Source organism: Saimiri boliviensis, chromosome 13 (genome assembly GCF_048565385.1).
Source record: "Saimiri boliviensis isolate mSaiBol1 chromosome 13, mSaiBol1.pri, whole genome shotgun sequence".
NCBI lineage: Eukaryota > Metazoa > Chordata > Mammalia > Primates > Cebidae > Saimiri > Saimiri boliviensis.
This window is the reverse complement of record NC_133461.1, coordinates 16816989-16844953: the sequence shown is the minus strand read 5'-3', so window position 1 is coordinate 16844953 and position 27965 is coordinate 16816989. Positions and strand designations below refer to the sequence as shown.

At 32.7% G+C, this 27965-nt stretch overlaps 1 protein-coding gene across 9 annotated transcripts in view; it reads left to right on the top strand.

Moving 5' to 3' along the window:
• Nucleotides 1-27965, top strand: part of RELCH (RAB11 binding and LisH domain, coiled-coil and HEAT repeat containing) — a 120895-nt gene that overhangs the window by 31972 nt on the left and 60958 nt on the right. For 4 of the 9 annotated variants that reach the window (XM_074383293.1, XM_039463808.2, XM_074383295.1 and 1 more), the window contains exons 3-11: nt 2281-2352; nt 2463-2518; nt 2627-2740; nt 10956-11159; nt 11265-11356; nt 11970-12263; nt 14791-14866; nt 16199-16294; nt 16438-16461. In XM_074383293.1, coding sequence (XP_074239394.1) covers nt 2281-2352; nt 2463-2518; nt 2627-2740; nt 10956-11159; nt 11265-11356; nt 11970-12263; nt 14791-14866; nt 16199-16294; nt 16438-16461 — 1028 coding nt within the window. The remainder of the gene's footprint in view (nt 1-2280; nt 2353-2462; nt 2519-2626; nt 2741-10955; nt 11160-11264; nt 11357-11969; nt 12264-14790; nt 14867-16198; nt 16295-16437; nt 16462-27965) is intronic. The other 5 variants (XM_074383297.1, XM_003926021.4, XM_010336751.3 and 2 more) reach the window with 3 other exon arrangements.

Here is a 27965-nt window from a genome sequence, read left to right as displayed (position 1 = left end):
TCTCTTTATGGGATAATTAATTTTTAGCTTTAATCTAATGTTAATGAAGAAGAGACATTCATATATATGTAGATATAGCACTGCTATTAACCTTTGTTTTGAAATTTTCTCATATAATTATTTGATTATATTATGCCTTTATAGAAATGTACTATAGATTCAAACATAAGCCTTTGTCTTTTAAAGTCTATATTGTATATTAAGAAACATGCAGCAGAGTGAATTCATTTTGATAAGTACTATCTTTTTAAAGCATTGGTAACTTCTAACTTCAAACATTTTGCAATATATATGTAGATGTGCATAAAAATATAAATTCTTGCCGTCTGACATGGGTTTTTCTGGCTTTCTGTGCCTTAATCATCAGTGTTTTACTCTTGGTCACCTGACTTTCACCAATTGCATTTTGAGTTTTGTTTTGTTTTGTTTTGTTTTGTTTTGAGTTTCTGTTTTAACCAGTTTTCTTTTTCTTTTTTTTTTCATGTTTCTATCATTCTGGCGTAGGGCATTTCTGATCTGCAATTGTTCTGTAGTGTCTTAGAAAATGTTAAGTGATATCAAAAGCATAATATATATATTTATTTTATTTAAGATACAGTTAGGTATTTTTAAATCGAAATCAGTTGCCTAGAGTTTTGAAATTTTTTTAAAAAGTCAACATGCTGTGTAAACCTCTTCTGTACTTGCCTTACACACTGAATGTGTCCAACTTTACTTCAATACAACTCTTAAGAGTTTCTGAAAGTGTAAGTTTTAAGGAAAATGTTTTAACTTTGTTGCACAGAATTATTTGCAGATCAGCATTGCTGACTACCGAAAAATACATAGTAACATAAAATGTTATCTGATTTTTAGTGGTGCTTCCATGTTACTGCGGTTAAATTTCTGTGCATCAAAATAATTGGCCTTTGTGTACTAGATGTGATTCAATTACATCTTGTTTTTATTGAAAATGTGCAAACTGAGTGAATCCTAATTTTTCCATATATTTTTATAGCTTGTCTCTGATAACATCTCATTTGGCATCTTTTTTCTGTGTATCAGTCAATTAGGAAAAAAATGCATTTTTAAGATGAAACCTTAAGTTCCTGTTTTTATGCAGAACGATTTAACTACTATAATTTCTTAATATCCATTTGTGACAAGGATCACTTAATTTTCCCAGAGCGTTACTTCTCAGAAATGTATTTTTTTCTCAAGTCTAAGATTTACTTTTTCTACAGCAAAGTAATTACACATTTTAAGAAAAATCACTAGTGAAGACACACATAGTTAAATCTCACTCATGATGAAACATTTTAAAGAGCTTATTAAAATATTCATATTTATGTTATAATCAGATTATGTGAGAATAGGAGAAATTCTGAGTTTCACTAGTACCTGTTAACATGAACATATCTATTAGAAGAGTTATCAGAATCTTTGAAATTCTATCAGAAACTTTGAAATTCTACTTAATTTTACTAGTGTCCTTAGAGAACTATTCTTTTAGAAATGTAACCATCCATTTGCTATAGAATTATCTTAATTAGAAATTAAAAGAAAAACTATTTCTATTCCTGTGGCTTTAAATGAAAACTAAAAACCCTTGGGGTTTGGGTTTTTTGTTTTTGTTTTTGTTTTGTTTTGTTTTTTTTGATATGTGTTTGACATATCTATGCTTGTTTTTAGAAGACATACTCTTGTTCGTAGAAAAATTTGTAGGCATCACATTTGTTAAACCTATTCCTTCAACAGTCTAACAAAGGGATCTATTCACTAACGTTTCTATATATTGATTTGTAAGATTATCCTAGACAATGCATTCTAAGTTAACTTTAGTGTAAAAAAAAAAAAAACTAACATTTTCTTTTTAAGAATATTTGCTTGGGCTTTATCTAATTTTTACCTTGTCCCCTAAAATTATATCACCTGAAAATATCTCATTACATTTCTTACCTAGACTGAGTAAAGCAGAAGTACTCATATTATTAATATTTTTCTTTATCTAAACGAGAGTAGGCCATAGATTTTATTTTTAAATAGAGCTATTCCTTGTCAGACAGCTAGAACATTTGATGACAGTCCCCTGAATTCTAAAACTATGGAAAACATTCACCAGTTTGCTTGCAAATCAACTCTGCTGCATGCGTTCACAAGTTTCATAAAGATTGCATGCTTTCTGTTTTCAATACAAATTGTATTTTTTTTTCATACCCATCCTTGCTTTTTATTTTTTGATTTTTGTTTCCCTTTTCTTGGTTGGATGCCTGTGTGTGTTTATTCCAAATCCCTGTCCAGTCCTGGAGTTTGAACTACGGAAAGCCAAGGAGACCATTCAGGCCCTCCGAGCCAACCTGACAAAGGCTGCAGGTGGTGTACATAAAACTTTTTTGAGACTTTTCTACTTTGACAATGTAGAAGTAGCTGAGATACTTCAGAATGTAAAATAGTAAAATAGTATTTATGTTTTTTTCCACCAGAGCATGAAGTTCCTTTACAGGAACGAAAAAATTACAAATCAAGTCCTGAAATTCAGGTGGGTGACAGAAGACAGATCTAAAAGTATCTTCCACATAAAATGGTAGCATAAATATTGAAGGAGGAAAACTTATGGTTTTCTCTTTGCCTCTTATTTTGCTTCCAGGAGCCAATCAAACCTCTTGAAAAGAGAGCTCTAAACTTCTTAGTCAATGAATTTTTATTGAAGAATAACTACAAGCTTACATCAATAACTTTTTCAGATGAAAATGATGATCAGGTAAAGTTAAAGTTACTTTTTATTTTAACAGTGATTTATTTCCTTTTACACTTATAATTCACTTTCTCTTTTACATAGTTTTGTTTTGTTTTGTTTGTAATTTATATATATCGTACAATTCTACGAGGCTGGTTACCAGAAATATCAGTCTCTTGCCTATCTAGTCTATTAATTCTATTAGCTTACAGATTTTTCCTTTCCCTGTTGCTGTCTACGTAAGACTTTTCATTCTTTCTAGACTCCTTTTTACAACTCCTTAGTGACTATATAATCCACTCATCTTTGCATATATTCGTAAAGTATGCTTTTTTAAAGACATATACTTGGTATTACAGGTTATTGTATACTTATAAATCCAGTTTAACTATAAACCTTTTCAATTGCACTTTGACACTTAAGATGTTGCATAAATGGTTGACAGTAATTAAGAGAGTATATTTTAAATGCGAGTGAGAAAATAAACTGTATCTCTCTAAATAGGGGCCAATTTTAGAACTTTATTATTTTCCTGATGAAATCTTTTAAGCAAAAAAAGATATCTTATTTTAGTGTCATTTCTCAACTGTGAAATACTTTGATTTCTTAGTGCTAATGAATTGGTTTAAATCTTATACCTTAAAAAAGTAAATGCCAGTGGATTCATTATGTAGGAATCTGAAGGCCATCATTTTAAATCAAGATTATTCCGTTGGTTCATAAAATCTCTTGTAGATCCCTTAGCAAAAATAGAAATTTTCTGAGGAAGATAGTTCAGTTACCCCCTCAGTTATTAGGATATATTTGGCAAAATTAAATGCAGCAGATATCTAGTTATTTTTTATTAAATGGTAGTTTCACTGTACATGTGCTATGTAAGAGACATTAAACTGATATATAACTAACATAATTATTATGCAATGATATACTATGGTTATAGTTTAGGTTAATTGTGTTTTTTAAATGATCAACTAAACAGTGAATCGGAAAGATTTTAAATAAGTGAGAAACATTGAGCAGTCAAAAAGATTACAGAAAAAGAATAAAAGAGGAGCAAAAAATAGATGGAATACATAGAAAACAGATAATAAAATGGTAGATTAAAACCCAGCTCTATCAATATTCTCTGTAAATGTAAATGATTAGTCCTTCTCCAATAAAAATCAATTTAGAGATCTCAACAATGCTCTCTCAAAACTTAATAGTACGAGTCAACAGAAAATCATTTCAGATATGGAAGACTTGTGCAACGTTATCAACCATTGGTTGTAATTAAAATTTATAAAATACTTCATCCTTCAGCAGTGAATACATACTCTTTTTAAATTCAGATGGGTCACTTACAAAGGTGGACCACATTATGGATTATTAAAAAAAGTCTCAACATGGTAAAATTAGCAAATAGTAACAAAGTTATTTCCAAATAAAACGAGTTAAAAAAGAAATTAAAAGGGAAATTATTGTTTTGAATTGAGTGAAAATGAAAACAAAACATATCAAAATTTGTGGGATATAACTAAAATAGCACTTAGAGGTGAATTCATAGCACTAAATGTCTATACTAGAAAAGAAAAGATTTCAAATCACTGAAATCAGATTCTGTCTTAAGAAACTAAAAAAAGAAAACCAAGTGGAATTCAAAGTAAGTAGAAGAAATAAAATAATAAAGATGATAGCACAAGTCAATGATACATGCAGCAGAAAACAGTAGAGAAAAATTAGTGAAACAAAAAATTAGTCCTCTGAGAAGATCAATAAAATTTATAAACTTCTAGCCTAACTGATTAAGAAAAAGAGAGAAGATACAAATTACCACAACAATGAACAGGGTTACATTAATGTATATTTTACTTATATTAAAGGAATAATAAAAGAATGTTATGAACAACTTTTCTTAAAAGAAGACAACTGCCAAAGAACACTCAAAAAGAAATAGATTATTTGAAGGGCTTTATGTTTATTAAAGAAATTGAATTTATAGTTAAAAATTCTCCTACAGTGAACAGTGCTGCAATACACATACCTGTACATGTGTCTTTATAGTAGAATGATTTCTAATTCTTTGGGTATATACCCAGTAATGGGATTGCTGGATCAAATGGTATTTCTGGTTCTAGATCCTTGAAGAATCACCACATTGTCTTCCACCGTGGTTAAACTAATTTACGTTCCCACCAACAGTGTAAAAGTGTTCCTATTTCTCCACATCCTTTCTGACATTTTAATTATCACTATTCTAACTGGCATGAGATGGTATCTCATTGCGGTTTTGATTTGCGTTTCTCTAATGACCAGTGATGATGAGCTTTTTTCATATATATGTAGATATATATATATATATCTACACACATATATATTTATCTATATATGTAGATAAATATATATACACATATATGTATATATATTTATATATATACATATATAAATATACATAATACGTATATATATATTTTTAATTGCACTTTAGGTTCTGGGGTACTTGTGACGAACATGCAGGATTGTTGCATAGGTGCATACATGGCAATGTGGTTTGCTGCCTCCATCCCCGTCACCAACATCTGGCATTTCTCCCCATGTTATCCCTCCCCAACCTCCCTACCCCGTGCTGTCCTTTCCCTATTCTGCACCAGCAGACTCCAGTGTGTGATGCTTCCTTCCCTGTGTCCATGTGTTCTCACTGCTCAACATCCACCCATGAGTGAGAACATGCGGTGTTTGATTTCCTGTTCCTGTGTCAGTTTGCTGAGAATGATGGTTTCCAGATTCATCCATGTTCCTACAAAGTACACAAACTTATCAATTTTTATGGCTGCATAGCATTCCATGGTGTATATGTACCACATTTTCCTTGTCCAGTCAATGGGCATTTGGATTGGTTCCAGGTCTTTGCTATAGTAAACAGTGCCACAACGAACATACCTGTGCATGTGTCTTTATAATAGAATGATTTATAATCCTTTGGATTTATAGCCAGTAATGGGATTGCTGGGTCAAATGGAATTTCTATTTCTAGGTCCTTGAGGAATTGCCACATTTCTACAATGGTTGAAATAATTTACACTCCCACCAACAGCGTAAAAGTGTTCCTATTTCTCCACATCCTCTCCAGCATCTGTTGTCTCCAGATTTCTTATGATCGCCATTCTAACTGGCATGAGATAGGATCTCAATGTGGTTTTTGATTTGCATTTCTCTAATAACCAGTGATGATGACATTTTTTCATATGTTTGTCAGCCACATATATGTCTTCTTTTGCAAAGTGTCTGTTCATATCCTTCACCCACTTTTGAATAGGTTTGTTTGTTTTCTTGTAAATCTGTTTTAGTTCTTTGTAGATTCTGTATATTAGCCCTTTGTCAGATGGGTAGATTGCAAAAATCTTTTCCGCATTCTGTTGGTTGCTGGTTCACTCTAATGATTGTTTCTTTTGCTGTACAGAAGCTCTGGAGTTTAGATCCCTTTGTCTATTTCAGCTTTTGTTGCCAATGCTTTTGTTGTTTTAGTCATGAAGTCCTTGCCTATGCCTATGTCCTGAATGGTTTTGCCTAGGTTTTCTTCTAGGGTTTTTAGAGCATTTTTCATGTTTGTTGGCTGCATATATGTCTTCTTCTGAAATGTGTCTGTTCATATACTTCTTCCACTTTTTGGAACCAACCCATATGCCTATCAATGATAGACTGGATAAAGAAACCACCCAAATACCCATCAGTGATAGACTGGATAAAGAAAATGTGGCAGGCCGGGCGCGGTGGCTCAAGCCTGTAATCCCAGCACTTTGGGAGGCTGAGGCAGGTGGATCACGAGGTCAAGAGATCGAGACCATCCTGGTCAACATGGTGAAACCCCGTCTCTACTAAAAATACAAAAAATTAGCTGGGCATGGTGGCACGTGCCTGTAGTCCCAGCCACTCAGGAGGCTGAGGCAGGAGAATTGCCTGAACCCAGGAGGCAGAGGTTGCAGTGAGCCGAGATCGCGCCATTGCACTCCAGCCTGGGTAACAAGAGCAAAACTCCGTCTCAAAAAAAAAAAAAGAAAAGAAAATGTGGCACATATACATCATGGAATACCATCCAGCCATAAAAAAAGATGATATCATGTCCTTTTCAGGGACGTGAATGAAGCTGGAAACCATCATCTTCAGCAAACTAACACAGGAACAGAAAACCAAACACCACATGTTCTTTCTTATAAGTGGGAGGTGAACAGTGAGAACACATGGACACAGGGAGGGGAACATCACCCACCGGGGCCTATTGAGGGGTCGGGGGCTGCAGAGGGATAGCATTCAGAGAAATACCTAATGTAGATGATGGGTTGCTGGGTACAACAAACCACCATGGCACATGTATATCTATGTAACAAACCTGCACATTCTGATCCTAGACCTTAAAGTATAATAAAACAATAATAATAACAACAATAATAATAAACCCTCCTACAAAGAAAACTCCAGGTCTGGATGGCTTCACTTGAGAATTTGACCAAACATTTAAGGAAGAAGTAATACAAACTCTTACTAAAGAGAAGAGAATACTTCCTAACTCATTCAATGAAACCAACATAATTCTGATCTCAATATCAGACAAAGACACTGCAAACAAAGAAAATTATAGGCTCATTTCCTTTATGAATATAGATGTAGAAATTATAAGTCATATTTTAGTAAATCAAATTAAACAACATGTTAAAATAACAATTCATTATGACCAAATGGGGTTTATCCCGGGAATATATAAGGTTGATTTCATATCCAAAAATCAGTCATTGTAATTCAGCATATTAAGAAGAAAATAATATAATTATCTGAGAAGATACAGAAAAGGCATTTGACTGAATCCAACATCCGTTCTCTTTTAAAACTTTAAAGAAGTTAGAAATAAAGGGACGTTTCCCCAACTGATAGAGGACTTTATAGAAAACCTGTCACTAACATCATTCTTAATGATGAAAGATGAAGATGAAAACAAGAACATTTACTCTCACTACTTCTGTTCAGCATCATACCAAAGTTTCTAGCTAGTGAATAAGGCAAGAAAAAGTAATTCAAGAACACATTTTGGAAAGGAAAAATAGCAGTCCTTATTCACCAATGGCATGATCATGTGTATAGAAAATCCTATGGACTTTCCAAAAAAAGATACAAAAACTGGCTGAGCACGGTGGCTCACACCTGTAATCCCAGCACTTTGGGAGAGCAAGGCAGGCAGGCAGATCATGAGGTCAGAAGATTGGCCAACATGGTGAAACCCCATCTCTACTAAAAATACAAAAATTAGCTGGGCGTGGTGGTGCACACCTGTAGTGTTAGCTGCTCAGGAGGCTGAGACAGGAGAATTACTTGAACCCAGTAGGTGGAGGTTGCAGTGAACCGAGATCATGCCACCACACTCCAGCCTGGTGACAGAGCGAGACTTCGTCTTAAAAAAAAAAGAGAGATGAAAACTAAGTGATGTTAGCAAGGTTCTAGGATACAAAGTAAGTATAAAAAAAACTATTGTATTTCCATATGTTAGCAACAACCAATCAATTAGACATTGAATTTTTTAAATATCATGTTCAGTAGTATTAAAAAATAGGAAATAACTTAGGGATAAATCTGACAGCTTCTACACTGAAAACTATTAAACATGCTGAGATAAATTAAAGAACACTTAAATAAATTAAGAGATACTGTGCTTATGAACCAGAAAACCCAATATTGTCAAGGTAACAATTTTGATTTGTATTTTCAATGAAATCTAAATCTCACTTCTCACTAGCATTTTTTGGAAAGTAACAAATTTTTTCTAAAATTCATATGAAAAATGAAATGGCCAAACAACTTTAATAAAGAAGAACAAAGTTGGAGGACCTAAACTACCGGCTTCAAGTCTTAAAAGATGTTATAGTAAAGACAGTGTCACGTTGGTATATAGACAAATAAATTAATGAAACGAAATAGAGGCCAGAGATAGATTTACACATAAGTGATCTATTGAATTCTGACAAAAAGCAAAGCAGCTTCCTTGCAGAAAGGGTAGTCTTTTTTACAAATGTTAATGGAACCATTTGCCAAAAAAAACTGAACATCAAAACATACCATATACAAAAGGTAACTCAAAATGGAACATAATACTTAAATATACATCCTAAAAAGCTATAAGGCTTCTAGAGGAAAACAGGAAAAAATAATCATTGCAGGCCTGGAAGATAGGCAAAAGATTTATTAGATATGACACAAAAGGCATGGTGTTCTCTATCAGATTTGCTTTCATCAAAATTAATAACTTCTGCTCTTTGGAAACCACTTTTAAGTGAATGAGAAGACCGAGAGGGTAAAATATTGCAAGTAACATATCTCTTAAAGGATTTATATCCAGAATATATAAAGAACTCTCTAAACTTAATAGATAACCAATTTTTTTTTTTAACGGACAAAAGTTTTAAACAGGTGCTTCACCAAGGAAGTTACACCGATGAAAAATAAGCACATAATAAAAATTCTCAATAAAAATCAGTATTCATTAGAGAAATGCAAATTCAGTCACACTGAGATACCACAACACCTTAATTAGAATGTTTAGCTAAGACTGTATGAAGCTTTGGAAAGGATATGGAGCAACTAGAAATTATTTCTAGTTCTAAGCACAAGGTAAATATGTCTTAAATTTTGGATGAATGATAGGTAAATGGACATTTGAATTATGTGTAATATTCATCTAATTTAAGGATAAATTAAATGTATATAAAGGCCTTGACAAGCACTGTTAAGGCCTTTGTATACATTTAATTTAGCCTTACAAAAACCCTAAGAGGTAATAAATATTATACCCATTTTACAGATGACCAGTTTAAGTCTCCCTCAAATTAACTTGTAACAATAATAGTGGAGATAAATACAAATTTCGTACTTACATCTGGTTTTCTCTAAAGCCCCCACTTATAGTACTTGTATCTGCCCTAGATTTAGTCTTCAGTAGTAGATATCTCATTATTCAAATAAGCCATCAAAGGATTAAGAATATCACATTTAGAATGTTCAAATTAATATGCCATAGTTTTTCATAGAGGTTCTCATAAGTTCTAATATGTTAAATTAGTACTAAATTCAGATACATTAGAGGAAGAGAGAATGGTGAGACAATGTATCTACATGCAATTGATTACTCAGCAACTTCATAAAGCTTTTCTAAAAATCTTTGCCTATAGAATGCTTAAGAGATTGCTTCTCGGCCTTTTGGCTAAGATCAACTGTACAATGCTTAAGAATCTATGCTTTTTAGTACTTTTAGTGAAACTTAGAGTTAATAAAACTGTTAAATATGTTTGAATATACAACAAATTGAAGAGTAGCTATTTGGATTCTGAAAATTGCCAGAAGCATTTTTAATAAGATGATTTATATTTAAACATTTGCAGCAAAAAGACATGTAGATTAAATTGTTTCCTTACCCACTAGAGATTACACTAATATGCATTACATTGGAGTAATACAGGAAGAACAAAATTAATGATATCAATGGGTTTACTTGTAACCTATAAATAATAGGAACAATTTATGTACTAAGACTTCCTTAATCTAGACATGTTTTATGACTTCATGCAAATAATTGAGCATGTTTTATGGGCTTTGAGTTAATATAAAACAAAGTTAAAAGAGTTTACATTTTTAAGAGATACAATAAAAAATTGTGTAACATTTTGATATCTAAGACAAGTAAACCTATTTATCTAGAATGTCAGGAAACTTAAAAGAATAATATTAGATAGTGGAAGATGTAAGGTAAGTTTAAGACTGGTATTTACTCATTTGGAACATACACTTTGATATTACAACAAAATTATGATTATGTTGGGTTTTCAGGATATTCACGGAGGCTGGCTGTGGTGGCTCACACCTGTAATCTCAACACTATGGGAGGCCAAAGTAGGAGGACTGCTTAAAGCCAGGTGTTTGAGACCATCCTGGGCAACAAAGTAGACCCCATCTCTACAAAAAAAAATTTTTAATTGACTGGGCATGATGGTGGGTGCTTGTAGTTCCAGCTACTTGGGAGGCTGAGGTGGGAGGCTCACTTAAGCCCAGGAGTTCGAGGTTGCAATGAGATATCTATGATTGTGCCACTGTACTCCAGCCTGCATGACACAGTAAGACCCTATCTAAAAAAAAAAAAAGGTATCAGCAATAATAATATGAATTTCAAAATCCAAGGTAAAATTTCATCAGATTTTTTATATTATTATTTTGTATCTTTTAGGATTTTGAATTATGGGATGATGTAGGATTAAATATTCCAAAACCTCCAGACTTACTACAACTCTACCGAGATTTTGGAAATCATCAAGTGACTGGAAAAGATCTTGTAGATGTGGCCAGTGGAGTAGAAGAAGATGAGTTAGAGGCCCTTACACCAATTATAGGCAACCTTCCTCCAACTCTGGAAACTCCCCAGCCTGCAGAGGTGAGAGATATCAGCCAATTAGTCAAGTCCACAAAAAGTATTTAAACTATGTAAAAGCATACAGTGAGATCTTGAGTTTCTGTTTTTCTCCTGTTTTGATTTTAGAACTCCATATTAGTACAGAAATTAGAAGATAAAATTAGTTTATTAAATAGTGAGAAATGGTCATTGATGGAGCAAATCAGAAGACTTAAAAGGTTAGTACTTGATCATTATTCCTAAAAATCCCCTTAATGTGTTTAAAGATATTGGCAAGTTATACACATATATGAAACAACATTCCAGTTGTAAGGCATAACTGCTTCACACTTTAACACCTCTGAAAGGAAGTTTTGTCGTTGCTTAATATATTTAAAATAGTAGTAGTCTGTCTTTTTTCCCAAAACAAGTTACGAAATCAATATGGTGATCTTACAATCGATGTGTCTTGGAACTAAGAAATAAGATGTTTTGATTTCTTCTATATTAGTGTTGTATATATTTCCCATTCATTATTCCATTTAGTTCCTATGATAATCCTGTGAGTTTCAGGGAGTTATCCCCATTTTGCAAATGAATAAAAAAAATTTAATTGCTTATCAAAAGTGGGGTTTTTAAGGCCATTTTTATGCTTCATTGTTGAGTGTATAACTACATTTTTAGATATATGAAGCAACAGTAAATATTGCGTAAAAAAATTTATCACTTGCCAACCATTTGCTCCTAATACATTTAAATATACTTTTAAAACATTGAACTCATCATGAGACTTATGCTAGTTTTTGCAGTTGTCCTCTGGTGATTTCTGTTAATTTGTCTTTCTTTCTGCAGTGAAATGGACTTCCTCAAAAATGAACACTTTGCCATCCCAGCAGTTTGTGACTCTGTTCAGCCTTCGTTGGATCAGTTGCCCCACAAAGACTCCGAGGACGGTGGCCAGCATCCAGTTGTAAATAGTTCAGACACAGAAAAAAACACAGACATCCATCTTTCAATACCAGATGAAGTCGATTCCACTATTCCTAAAGAGAATTCCCCAAATTCATTCCCCAGGAGAGAAAGAGAAGGACTGCCACCTTCTTCTCCATCAAGTAAAACCACAGTTCATTTTGATAAACCCAATAGGTTAGTATGCATACTGTATTTTGAAATGCATCTTTTAGCTATTTAGTACATGTCAAATGGGAAGAGCTACCATTCTTATTTAAACTGCTTTTTGCAAATCAGATATATGAATTTTTATATTTGACATGACCTTAACACATGGCAAAGTAGTTGCCACAAGAAAGTCAGAAAGTAATTAGTTACTAAGTTAAATTAGATCAAAAAGGAATTACCCATCAATGGGATAGGTTCTATCTTAGCTAAGTACTTAAACCCATAAATAATATGTATATTATGATGCACTCTAAACCCTTACCCAGTGCTTTTTACCTTTTCTCTGTCCTTTAGTTGTTATCAGACTCAGAGGAGTATTTTGGTGCTGCATAGTTGCCTGTGTTAAAGAAGGAATAATTTTTCCTCCTAGTTTTTTTTTCCTGTGGCTGCTTCCATTACTAATATTACATCATTAATATCTTTTTAAAATTCATATATTTAATTTATGTTGGGTTGCAGAACTCACAGATGACAAAAAGCATGGTCCCTGTACTTTATGATTATGTTTCCTAGTGGAAGAAACAAAATAGAATTTTAAATTTTTTAGATTATAATTTGAAAAATACTTTTAAGAAAGGAATATTGCTGAGCTGTTTTTACATGTCAGACAGAATGATCAGTGCTTCATGTATACTAACTCATTTAATTCTTACAAATATCCTATGGTGCATTTTTATCCACAAGGTCATACTTCATTTCCCATTAAATGGAGAGATGTTATGCCTGCTATAAATGTATATCAGAAAAGCACAACTAATTTGTTTCAGACTTACAGGTCCTCATTATTATTGAGAAGTATTGGATTTTTATTTAAGTGAAGCTTTCCACTCATGAACCATAACTTTTTCACTATTTCTATGCATAGTAGAGGGGGATGTGTGGGGGCGGGGGAGGTGTCACAGAATTGGAATGGACATGGCCCAAACCTCAAACCTCATGGTATGAGAGAGAGAGACAAGCAATAACGCTAAGGTATGAAAAGTAGTGTGGTGAAAGAGGTTCACTTTCCTTTGGGAACATGTAATCAAGGCACTAACCTGGTCTTCAGAGCAGGAAAGGTTTCATAGAAGTGTCATCTGAGATTTCAAGACTAAGTAAGAGTTAACAAGCAAAGAGGTAAAAGAGTGTTTCCAAGTGCACAAACAAAACAATGCTTTAGGGGAACAAAGAAGGACTTGGTAAGGCTTAAGCAAATAATGCTAGTGAAAAGAGTGACAGAAGACGAAGTTGGAGAGGTAAACAAAGTCTAAGAAGTCATATAAACTTGTGTTAATTCATTTTAGAGGTTGGGACATGACGGTATCTAAACTTTGGAACAGGCCCTCTGAGCTAGAGGTAATTAGAAGGTAGCAAGACTGGGAGAAAGAAAACTATACGCGTGTATGCTGCAAGAATCCAAGTAAGAAATGATGGAGTCCTGTTCTATATTGAAACATTAGTAATGGGAAGGGAAAGAAGTATATAGATCTGCAAAATTATTAAAAGTTAAAGGACTGAATGGATTTGATGTGAAAATAATGGGAAGGAAGCCAGGGATAATGGCATGTGCCTCTAATCCTGTCTACTCAGGAGGATCGCTTGAGCCCAGGAGTTCTAGATCAGCACTGGCAGTACAGCAAGACCCAACTCAAAAAAAAAGGATCAAGGCTTACTTGAGGTTTCTGATTAGGATAAGAGGAAGGATTATGGTCCCTTTCTGAGAGAATATAGGAGGATCATAGAACAGCAGAAGGCTCAAGCTTTGGTACAGCACTCTGATCAGAAATTACTGAGCACCACTTTGTGGTATATACTAAATAAGCTTTATTATGTAATTGTTGGTGTTAGCCTTTTCTTTGTAGATTTAACAACACAAAGTACAACTCATGGTCATGATTTTATGAATAATACTACATAGAGACTGTTATTATTTTAGAAATATAAATATTAAAGAAAATAGGCTAATATTTTTAACTACAAACAGAAACTTTCTTTAAAATGTATCATGAATATTGAATGAAGTGCTCCTTTATCTTTAGACTCATTGTATGTGGTTTTCTAATAATCAGGTTTATCATTAGCATTATATGTATCTGCAAAACTTTAATTCATCTCAGCAATATACCAGGTCAACCTGTGTATCCACTTTACCTTTGTGTTTCCCATAGAAAACTGGGGGTAGAAAAAGTCCTTATTTCAGATTTTTAGATCATTTCTATAGTCATTGGTCTACTATACCACTTCAGGTTTGATCCACTAACTATAAATGCCATTTATTCCCATAACATCAAACAAGCAAGACCACCAGTTATTGTTGACTTTTTTTTCTCCTAGTGACCTGTATAAGTTTCTCTAGTGAAGCATTCAAGTCACTGGTGGCTCAGAAATCTGGTTAGCATTTGAGGGGTAGGAGTAATGCAGGAATGGGAGTTGTAATATGTAACTTAGATTTCTCCTTAAATGTCAATGGTAATTCTTTGGTATTATCTCCTTTTCAAACAATATTTTCTTCTAGGAAATTGTCTCCTGCATTCCATCAAGCACTACTCTCTTTTTGTCGAATGTCAGCAGATAGTCGTTTAGGATATGAGGTAAATTATACCACCTATTCCCACAACTTTTTGAAAACATTCTACTGTTTTTCTTCTTTTTAGTATCTCTTCTACAGAAGCATCTGTGATAAGGCTATATTTCAAATGCAAATCCATTATTTACAATAATGCTTTAAGAACTAGTTCCTAAAATGTTATACTTTTAAGGAAAATAGTTGATCATTTCTGTTTTTTCTATTAATTATAAACTCTATTTTTAATAGTATGTCTAATGATAGCACTTCTTGGATATAATTCAGAAAACCAACTTAAGTGTACACTGTCTATATATTAATTGTTCATTTAAATTACTCCATTATTTTCATTTCATTAGTAGTGTTTATGTCCAATAGTTGAGTTTATTAGCTTGCATATTAGTTTCTCTCAACTATTTTATATTTATTTTTGCAGATTGATCTTGAGGGGGTATTTTATTATTATTGGTTTTTGTTCTGTTTTGGTTTGTTTTTCTTTTTTTGAGACAGAGTCTCACTCTGTCGCCCAGGCTGGAGTGCAGTGGTACAATCTCAGCTCACTGCAACCTCCGCCTCCCCAGTTCAAGCAATTCTTCTGCCTCAACCTCCCAAGTAGCTGGGACTACAGGCATGTGCCACCACGCCCAGCTAATTTTTGTATTTTTAGTAGAGACAGGTTTCACCATGTTGGCCCGGCTGGTCTCGAACTACTGATCTCATGATCCACCCGCCTCAGCCTCCCAAAGTGCTGGGATTACAGGCATGAGCCACAGCGCCCAACCCTATTGCTTTTTCTTACCTCCTTACTCACTCCTCTCTTTCTAGCTGTTTTGTGTTTCGTTTCACTTGACTTCCCATGGGCTTCTGCTCCACAGTGTCACTGAGAATATCACAGAGCTAGAGGATGGTTTAGATGCACTCTGGCAATCATCATTTTAAGACTGAATCACCTTCCTTAGCCTACCCCTTGTATTTGCAAGTTCTTTGTACAGAGTATCACTGTAGCCAATGGTTGTAGCTTTGTGAGCATCTTTTCAAGGACAAAAACAAACAAACATTGAGGCTGCCTACTCCTGTGCTATCCCCACTACTTGTTCCCAGAAGTGAAGCCTATTAGGCCTCCTCGGCTTCATCCTTGATTTTAACGGCATTTTAAATCTATTTCTAGCCCAAATAAATATTAATGTCATTTAGAGCAATGTTGTTGTTGTTATTGTTGTTGTTGTTGTTACATAAGTTAAAATATTGGAATATGTATTTAGAGCAGAGGTGTCAGGGCCTAAAGAATGAACTTTTCCATATTGTTATGCATGGAAGTTCTCCACTATCATCATTTATTAATTCTTTGGTTTTCTAGGTGTCTCGTATTGCAGACAGTGAAAAAAGTGTTATGTTAATGCTGGGACGCTGCCTGCCACACATTGTTCCCAATGTGCTATTGGCAAAGAGAGAGGTAAGACACATAGTATTTTCATCCCAGTAATCCCATCATGTCCATTTTTTGTCATTCTGAAGTTGAGTGTTATATTTTTATTTTGTTAAAGTCTATTACTTGCAATCATATTCTTACTTTTGTGCATGCATCTCTGCTCCTAGAGAATGGTTTTACACCTCTGTCAGGTGAGTTCAGTAAAACTGCATGGTATTCATGTTTTTCCAGTTTTGCTTAAATCATTGTTAGCTTCTGCAGCACTAACTATTACTGTAGGTCCATTTATGTGCCATGACCACTGTCTGGTTTTTACATTACCAGTTAACTAATTATCTCTGCTCTTGGTATGATATGCTACAGAAATGGACATTCTTTGTATTAAATTAATAGAAATGAATAATGTAACACTTGTCTTAAATGTACTTGAAGTTGCCGATTGTAAATGTGTTATTATGCTTGTTTTGGCAATAAATCACATTTCTCTTAGAATAGAATAGTCATAATATTGACTAAAACAACTTTTAAAAGTACCTTTTCTATTTTTCTTGCAGTTAACCTGTTATTGACAGATGCTTTAAGTATCCAAAATACATTTCCAAATACATTTGAGTCCACATAGCCTATGTTATGATCCATAAATACTGTAGGAAGTTATTTTTATGATTGTATTTATAAATTATTATTAAATACAGTTATATTTTAATCAATAAAAGATTAATGGAAAGTTATCTGTAATCTCATTTAAATGGCAGTGGATGGTTTATTTGCAAATAATTTAAATTATTTAATTGAATTATTCAGTTTTTGAGATACAATTTTTAGATCAAAAACATTTTATAAAGAATAGATGAAGAATATTTTAGAATATATCGTATTGTTATCTTCTTAATATTTACCTCTGATTTTACTCATAATTTCTGGGACCTACAGTATGATAGGTACATAAAGCATTGGCAAAACCCATTTAAAGCTTATTTTCAATTATACATTTAGCACAAGAAATTTGTACTGATCCTCAAGAAAACATGTAGAGCTTTTAAAATTTCTTGTCCCCATAGGTTTTTTAATAAAAAACAATGAAAAAGATGGTTTCCCTACTGATGGCTTTATTCTTACCTAATTATTTTTAAATAGTCATGAGATATTACTAAGTATGGAAAGTATTATATGTCTTGAAGGATCAGTGTCCAATTTCAGATTGTTTTGCAGTTCTGCCTGGCAGAATTTGGTGTTTGAGCTTCTTTTCCTTTTTTAGCTTGTAACATAATCCATGTAATGCGTTAATGTTTGCATCCCTTTTACTATATTTCCTTAATATCATCTTTAAAATATTACAGAAACCTGATTATTATGAAATTCAGTTTTAGCTTTTTGATTTTAATTTTCCATATTATCATAAAAGACTACCACTAAAATCTGACTGTACTGCATGAAATATTTATAAATTTGCATCATCAGTAATCAGATACATTATACATACAGATTATATGCATATATGCACACATACATCTAATTTGTGGTATGATGTTTACTTTTCTGGCTGATTTTAAATTTTTATAATTAAAAAATATATAATCATTTCCTGAAAAACTGATCATCTATCTTTGTTCATTTAATTATTTATATGTTTTATCAGAAAAGTTGCCATTTATAATAAAACAAAATTGTATTTCCTCAAAATTAAATTGACAAATAATGAAATATGTCTTAGTTTGATTTAAAATCAATCCCTGGGCATAAAAGAACAAAACTTTTATTCCTTAAATCTCTTGATATTGAATTACTTTTTAATATTTCACCCCTGTTTCTTATTATAAATCTCTATATATCTCTGTCTATGGGGAGACAGAGTTGTCAGTTTTTTGTTTAGTTTTGGTTTGGTTTTTTGATTTTTTATTAAGAGCCTCTTGCACTGTCACTCAGGCTGGAGTGCAGTGGCACAATCATGGCTCACTACAGCCTCAAACTCCAGGGCTTAAGTAATAAATCTACATTTTTAAAAAATTTTATGATTGAAGGATTAATATTTTGACTTCTTGTTTCTCAAGTTTGATATTATCAGCAAAAGCCTTTTTATTGGTATTTAAATACAATTTCAATGTTCTTTAGTAAACTAAATATAGTAATATCTTAGCTGATTACATACATAGAGCATTAGAAACAGGGTTTAATGTTTTGATTCATGTTTTTACACGGTATAACTTTTTTTTAATGTAAAAAGACGTACATTGAAAATTCCTTTATTCCTGTCGTTGAGCTTCTGTCCCACATGCAGTCAATTTTGCTAGCTTGTAGAGTATTCTTTCAAGTCCTTTGATCATTTTTAAATTTGATTGTTTATGTTCATGTTTTTGAGTTGTAAGAGTTTTTTATATATTCTGGGTAGTAAACTCTTATCATATATATGATTTGCAAATATTTCTTTTCATCCTGTAGGTTTTCTTTTTATACTGTTGGCCATATCCTTTGATGGGCAAATGTTTTCCATTTTTATGAAATCTGATTTATCTATTTTTTTCTTGTGGTGTTTGTGCTTTAAGTATTAATTTTAAGAATCCATTGCCAAATCAATCAATGTTATAGAAGATATATATATGTATATGAATATATGTAAGAGCTAAACCTATTAAACAATTAGAAGAAAACCTTTTTATATATATTTAGATCAGTGATCTATTTTGATCTATTATATTTGGAGTGAAATAGGGTCTAACTTTATTCTTTTCATATGGCTATTCAGTTATCCGGAAACAGTTCAAGAGGAAAAATTTTCTCTTTTGAATAGTCTTGCTACTTTTGTCAAAAATCAGTTGGGCCTAGATTCTTTGGGTTTATTTCTAGACTTTCAGTTCTGTTCCATTGGTCTGTATGTCTAGCCATATGCCACTACCACACTGGTTTGATAACTTTTGTTTGTAGTAAGTTTTGAAACTGGGACATTGAGTCCTCCAACTGCATTTCACTATTGTCCATTTGCGGCCCCTTTCAGTTCCATATGAATTTGATGCTCAACTTTCCACTTCTGCAAAACAGGTCATTGAAATTTTCATAGAGATTACATTAAATCTGTAGATCTCTTCGGGAAGATAGCCATCCTAACAACATTAAGTTTTCCAGTTCATGGACATGGAATGTCTTTTTGTTTTAAATCTTTAATTTCTTTCAGTAATATTTTATAGTTTCAGTGTACAATTTTTTCACTTCTTTAGCTACATTTATTCCTAAGTATTTTGTTCCTTTGGATGGTATTGTAAATGGAATTGTTCTTTTAATTTTCTTTTCGAGAAAGGAAAGGTTTATCCTGGTTTAGCAAAACAACACTGATCACTGTGTGTTGATCTTAAATCTTACAGCTTTACTACATTTTCTTATTAACTCTATTAGTTTTTTGTGGTTCCTATGAGATTTTCTACATATATAGAATCATGTCATCTGCACATAGAGAGATAGTTTTGCTTCTTCTTTACAATTTAGATGGCTTTTATTTTTTCCTCTTGCTTAATTGCTCCGGCTTGCACTTCCAGTACAATTTGGATAGTGGCGTTTTGACAAAGCAGATATTCTTGCCTTGTTTCTGATCTTTCAGGAAAGCTTTCAGTCTTTCACCATTGATTATGTTTGCTGTAGAATTTTTATAAATGTCCTTTATCAAATTAAGGAAGTTCCTTTTATCCCTAGTTTGCTAAATGTTCTTATCATGAAATAGCGTTGAATTTGCCACATGCTTTTATTGCATCTGTTGAGATGGTAATGTGATTGTCACCCATCGTTCTATGGTGATATACCTGTGTTATTGATAAATTGCCAGATTTTATGTTAAACCAGTCCTGCATTCGTGGGATACACCCCATTTGGTCTTGGTTTATAAACCTTCCAATGAGCTTTTGGACCTGTTGTAACTATTTTGTTGAGTATTTTTGTGTCTATATTCAGTAGGGATACTGTTCAGTGGTTTTCTTATCTTGTGGTATCTTTGGTTTTGTTATCAGGCTAAGGTTGGCTTAATAGAGTATATAGGAATATTCCCTTGTTATAAGTCTGTTGGGGTTTTCTACTTACTGAATCAGTTTGGTGATTTCTGTAATTCTAAGAACTAGTTTATTTCATCTTGATTATCTAATTTGTTGATGAACAGTTCATAGTATTAACTTTTGTATGTCTTTTAATTTCTGTAACGTTGGTACTAACATCTCTGTTTTCATTTCTGATCCTGGTCGTTTGCATCTTCTTTCTTTTTCAGTCAGTCTAGCTAAACATTTGTTAGTTTTGTTTCTCTTATCAAGAAGCAAGTTCTAATTTTGTTGATTCTCCTTATTTTTCCGGTCTATGTTTCATTTATCTCTGCTCTAATCTTTAATAATTTCTTTTCATCCGCTGGCCTTGGGCTTAGTTTGATCTTTCTGTAGTTCCATATGATATCGAACTACTGACTTGAGATGTTTTTTAATGTAGATATTTACAGCTATAAATTTCCCTCTGAGTTCTGCTTTTGTTACATCTCATTAGTTTTGGTATGTTGTTTTCATTTTCAGTCATCTCAGTGTTTTCTCATTTTCTTCGTGATTTCTTCCTTGACCTGTTGCTTATTTAAGAGCACGTTATTTAATAGCCACATATTTGTGAATGTTCATTTTTCTTGTGTTACTGATTTTTAATTTCATTCTGTAGTAGTCAGAGAAATACTTTATATGATTTTGAGTTTAAATTAACTAACAATTACCTCTTGCCTAACTTATGGTCTGCCCTGGAGAATGTTCTGTGTACATTTGAAAAGAATATATATTCTGCTGATGTTGGGTGGAGTGTTTTGTATAATTTTATTAGATTTAGTTGTTTTATAAGGTTCAGGTTTTCTATTTCCTTATTGATCTGTCTAGAATTTCTGTGCAATATGAAAGTAGGGTATTGAAGACTCCAACAATTATTGTACCACTGTCTTATATTCTTTCAGAGATACTTTGTGCATGTATAAATTGAAATATGTGATCTTTTCCTCATGACTTAAACAAATGATATTGTATTCTATGCACTATTCTCTACTTTGCCATTTTTATACTTAACATTAGATTTTGCTTTTTATATCATGATATAAAGATCTATTAGTGCTTTTAAACTTTCATTACAACTTCAGTAAAAAAAGATGTTTTACATCATGGACTAGTATATACTTACATATATTAAACTAAAAGTTTTACAAATCAAGTATTGCCTTTACTAATTAAAAAAGTTAGTAAAGACAAGCATTAGCAAACATGATTTTATAAATATTTTGGAAAAGTAAAAAAAAATCCTTAAACAATGAAAAAATGACCCATTCAACTGATTTTTTGACCCACTGTTTTAAAGAGAGTGGGATAAAGGTTTAATCAAAGCTGTCTAATAAATTAAACTTTTATTTTTTTTAAATAGAAAGCACAGTGAATATAGATATTAGCATTATTTGGTTTTCTTTAAAAAAAGAAGAGTAGCCTTACTCAATCTTCAGGTTACAATTATAATTTTTTTAAATTCAGTATATCTTACTTTAAATCTAAGATGCAATATTATTGCAAAACTATTGGTTGTAATAGTTATGTTTCTTTAAGAAAGAAAAAGAATCCCAATTAAATTATGGCATGCTGTCTAAGATAAGATATCCCCCAACTTCAAAGATACTCAAAAGCTTTTTAAAAAAAATGTACCTCTTAGGTTCTTTGAAATAATGGTAGTCTCTTATTAACTTATATTTTAAAGTTAAATATTTATTTCTGCTGTAATTTTTATTATTATCTTCCTTCTCCTGGCTTTGGGTTTAGTTGATTTTTCTATAGTTCTTTGCCTGTTCATTGTGGGAGAAAAAATTAAAAGATGGACTGGTTTTTTATATGTGGCTTACATAGTAGTTCATTTTAATGGATTGGTTGAGGAAACTTGAATCTTTTGAGCCAAATTGTAGAATAAATATATTTACCATTTGATAAATGTGTACAGTAAATAAGGTAAAGTAGTTGGTTTTTCACAATTTCTGCTTTAACTGCATTTGAAGAGGAAATTCTATAATTACAAAATAAAAAATTGTTAAAGACTACTTCAAATAGCATTTTTTTGTAGTCATGCATCAAAATTTAACTTTCGTTTTCATTCTATGCCAAGGAAATATATTCTATCAACTAGCTAAGCTGGAAAATCAAAGAAGTCTGGGGCTGAAATGGGAGTAAAACTGAGGAGAGACTATTAATGGGGACAAACTTTCCTTTTGGGATATTGAAAGTCTTCTAAAATTATATTGTGATGGTGGTTGTACAACTCTGAATATGCTAAAAACCACTGCATATACACTTGAAATGGATGGACTTTATGAAAGGTGAAACAGCTCAATAAAACTGTCATTAAAAAGGCAAAGGAGAAAACCACTTATCTCTGTAAAGCTGTAACAAAAAAAGGCAAAGGAGAGACCCAACTCCCTGAAAGTTTTTTAAAGTAGTTGGTACCCCCACAGACCTCCCATCTTATGAGAAACTAGACTTTAACCTTTTACATTGCCATTCATGTTTCCTTCATGGAAAACTTATGAGTAATGATCATCTCAGAGGATCATAACTCTATGAGATTATACATTAGTATTGTGGATAAGTGTAATAAAGTAGACAGTAAGTTTTGACTACCTTTACACCTATGTGATGTTGGCATGTGTGTATGTTTAATTTGGGGAGTAAATCACATTTCTTTAGCAATAGTGAGACTTAAGGTTATTTAAGTACTTTAATTAGGTTTCTTAAAGATTGAGCCCCAGAAATTATAGATATTTAATATTAATAATTCTAAGATAGGTATTTTTAGCAGCCCTTGAATTGTAGAACTTTTACAGAGGTGAGTAATCTTTTTTTTTCTTACGTGAGTCTTTGTAATGTCTGTCTTTATTGTGTTTTCTTTTTATATGAATAGGAACATGCTGAAAAATTTCAACTGAAACTTAAATCAGAGGTTTTACACTATCAGACCAACAAAGGCTCACAGATAGGTTTTGTTTGACCTACTCTGTTCTTTGGCCTGTTAAAAATGATGTACTAGTTATTAAACTTTAAAAACTGATATTTTACCTAAAAATACAAAATTTTGGCCTTTTTCAAAAACTCCTCGTCTGGAGTTTTCTTCCAGTCTAAGAGCACTGGGCTTACATTTCCAAATGATTTTTTCAATGGAGCACAGTTCCTGTCCCCTATAGGTGGGACATGGGATCTCTAGTTAGCGACAGTTGCTACCATACCTTATTGCTCCTAGTCACTAAAGCCCATCTTAGTACTGTTTATCATCATACATTTGCATTATTGTTTTCCTTATACCCTTTATTTTACATGTTTACACTACCTTCCTGACCCTCCTTGTCTTATACTGACAAGCCATGCTTTCTGTGCTATGTATTAAATTTTACACACTTGTATCTTGGCTTATGAGTACTCTAATTGTCACATTATATCCAAATGTGATATATAATGTGATATCCAAATATATATTACATTTTGGTTATAATGTGACAACTAGAATACTGATAAGCCAAGGATATCTTTACACTAATAAGTAAATATAATGTCACATTATATTTGTATATAATCTTGACAATTAGAGTACTGATAAGCCAAGGATATCTTAGCTGCTTAGAACAGATATTTTCCTATTGCTTATTATCTTTCCTTCCTTCTTCAGTCATTTCTGCTCCCTCTCCAGTTGTTTCAGCGTTATGTTTTTTCCTTTGGATTGTGTGAAAGAATTCTCTTGATTTATTTAAATATGGATAGATAGATAGATCATATCAATTTCAAAAGATTACCATTGACTCAAAGAAAATCTTTATTTTATTTTTTTTGAGACAGAGTCTCACTCCATCACCCAGGCTGGAGTGCAGTGGCATGATCACATCTCACTGCAGCCTTGACCTTCCAGCCTCAACAGATCCTCATACCTCAGCCTCCCCAGTAACTGCGACTACAGGTGCACACCACCACGCCCAGCTAATTTTTGTATTTTTGGTAGAGATGGGGTTTTGCCATGTTGCCCAAGCTGTTCTCAAATGCTAATCCTCTTCTATGAATGAATCTAAAAGTCCCAGAAATTCTGCAGTGGGATTACTATACTGATTTCCTCTTTAATGGTCATAGACACTCAGTTTAATATTTCACTTCAATACACATTACTGAGTACTCTCTAGGTTGCCAAATCAGATTTTTAAATATTAAAGATTCCTATTACTTAAAATATGGTTATGTTAGCTGGGCGCAGTGGCACATTATTCCAGCTACTCAGGAGGCTGAGACAGGATGTTCTTGTGGAGTTCTAAATAAGGAGGAGAGGTTGGGCTGGTGAAGCTGAGGGATAGCATAAAAAAAAGAAAGTGAATAAACTATAAGTCTGCCTTTCTTCATGGTCTAGGACATATAGCCCTCCTGTGCAAATAACTCACAATCTTCCTGCACAAAGCTATCACCAGACACCTCAGCTAATAGAAAAATCCAAGTTAGCTCACTGCAACCTTAGCTTTATCAGTACTGCTCAAAGCCCTCTTCACCACACAGCATAAGCACCAGCAAGCCTTTGTCTCCTTGCAGTTAGCTCCTGTCTTGCTGATCTGCCCTTTGCTTTTTTGCAATGTATTTTTCTATTTTGTCTAATAAATTTTCCTTTCTTTACCCACAATTGTCTTGGCAAATTATTTTTACTGCTGAGACCAATACCGGCCCCAGATAATCACTACCTCCGATAGATCTCTTGAGCCCAGGAGTTTGGGGCAGTAGTGTTCTATTATCACGCCTGTAAATAGCCACTGCATTCAAGCCTGGGCAACATAACAAGACCCAGTCTTTCAATAAAAAGGAAGAAATGCAGACACATAAGTTTTATTATGTGAAACAGAAAAAGCACCTCTTGGATCTAATATTACCAAAGCCATAGCATAGGTATTTTCTTACCATGGTTATTATTTTAATATTATATGAGATATTAAATCTTATATGCCTAAGAATTTTTTATTGCTGTGTTATCCTCATTACATTTACATTTAGTCTTTCAAAGATATTTTTAAAACACCTTGTCTTCTAATGGAAGTTTAGTCACCATTTTCTAAATGCCGTATTCAGAATTATAAGGAAAGTTTTAAGGCTATACTTTTTCAGTGGGAGAGATGATGCCAAAGGCAGAATATTGACTCAAGCCTATTAACATATGAATAGTCTACAGATGGTAGATACAGACTTAGTAAATTCTGGTGTGGATTTATTAGTGTTTTAGAGATTTGAAAGATGAATTCACAATAAATAAATGGGAATAAATAACACAATAGACATATACTTATAAAATCTATTATTTTATTTTAATAGCAATACAAACAGAAGTTATAAATAAATGGGTAATAGAGAAATTGACAGATTTGGGGCCAGTCTCAATCTAGCAATTCAAATCCTAATTGTGTTTCTGCTGGCTCTGTCAGAAACAGACCACTCTTTCTACATTTTTCTTCCTCACTTACTTGATCTCTTCTCAGCTCTGTGTTGCTGTAAGAGGAGGAAGCCATCTGACATCCTTTACACTCTGAATTGTAACTGCCGTAGCCATAATATGCCAAAGTGTACCACCCTCCTTGGCATGAAATAGCTACCAAAAATTATTGGCAGTGACTTCTCATATGTTGTTAATTTGCCACCAAGAAATAAAAGCTAATGGCAATATCAATTATTACTGTGATTAAGAAAAGTGAAAAGTATTTTTTTTCAAGTCTTACATTCACAGAAATTTAGGGTTCAAGGAGACATGTACTCACAAATACTTTCCTTCTAATATGTTAATTTGAACTGATTCATAAAGGCTGCTGTGTTGAAAAGGCTATTTGAGGCCACCTTTGCTTTCAGAAGGAAAAATTAGCAGCACTAGACAAACTGCAGAATGTATGTGAAGTGTTTTCCGTTTGCGCATTAATCTTAATTCCTACATGTTTCACTTGAGGAAACCGAAAGAGAAATTTGTGCTTTTCTTTAGTTTCTTTGGTACTATGGAGTAAACCAAGATAAGAACTCTTCCAGCTCCCAGGCCGAGTTCTCAGTTTGGCATATCTGTAGCCATATTTCAATTAAAGTGTTATCCATGTTAATATATGACATAAACTCCCTCCTTGATTGATGATTTCTAAGCCTCATGATAAAAAAGTAAAAGAAAAGAAAATATAAGGCATAAAGGATAAAGTGCAATATAGTTGTTTTTGTATGCTTGCTTTTGACATAAGGAAGTTGAAGATTATACTCTATATTTTAAGTGTGTCTGTGTGCTAGCAATTACAGCAGCTATCTTACCTTCATTTCATAACTTTAAACAGTAAACAGGCTAGGGAGAGAATGGGAAAAAAAAAGTATGAGAAATATACACATAGAGAGGATGGGAAAGCAGGAAGGGGGATTAGGATGAAATAAGATCTGACATGAAGACAAAGTGAAATAAATAATAAATAAATAAATGTGGGGCCTTTCTTGGTTTACAGACATTAGAATAGCTTCTCACTTTTTAATGCTTCTAGAATAACTACTTTTCATCCTTAAGGTTCTACTTTCAGTAGGATGCCCTGATGATGCAATGTCTTAGTCCTTTCAGTAGTATCATTGCCTCTCAGCAGCCCATATGGAATCAACTAAGGATTAGGACAGCCCTTGGTATTAATGATCTCCTGCCCTAATACTGTTAAATTTCCAGCCAGATAGAATATTTAATATTTTGTAAAAGGGTATTTATTTTCTTCTACAGAATCAGGACTAATCCATCAGGCATTATATTAAACCTCTAGGGAAAACATATAGGATCTGTACCTATGCTCTGTCTCTCATTTCCATTGCAAAATTATTATTCCCAATTATTTTTTATTCTTTTTCAATTATTCACTAAGGTAAAACCTACGGAGGTGCCCAAACAGGAAGACTGAAAATGGCAGAATAAATGTTTCACGTTCTTTTTTTCTCAGATTTATTCTTAGCTCCTCTTACCTATATCTTTGTACCTTCAGATTAAGATTTATACCGTGTAATTATGATCTTAATATATAAAGACCTTTAGAAATAATGGAGAGAGACTTCTAGTCATACATTTAAACTTCAATTTCAACTCTTCTAAAAATCAGCTCTAAAGAAGCATCTTCAAAGTGTGAAAATACTTCATTGTAGACTTTTTATCATGCTTTTCTTCAGGTCACATTATTATTTTTGTTATATTATTACAAACAAATCTCTTAATTTTTGGTGAATATCAAGGCAGATGGGAAAGAGAAATGAGTATAGTTATTCTTCCCTTCTTAATTACATTATAGTGATTACTCTATTTACAAAATATTGTTTTTATAACTGAGAGGATTTCTCTCAAAAATATTTTATTACTTTTGGACTGTTATTCTTAGATTTGAAAATCCACTCAAATGAAAAAATTAATATATTTTGAATGCACTTTAATGTTAAGAATATCTTAATTTAATTAAAATGTAGAACAGCGTAATTAATTTCAAGTATTTCTTAGAAACAAACTTTTACCTGTTACTTTCCTACAAAATGCTGAATTTACCTCTGCATATCGAATGTGAAGAAAACAAAATATTATTTAAAATTTCTGATTCAACATCAGATATTTCTGCTGATACTCTGTAATAGTACTGAGGGATTCAACATCTGTGAAAATGGTCTTTTTAATT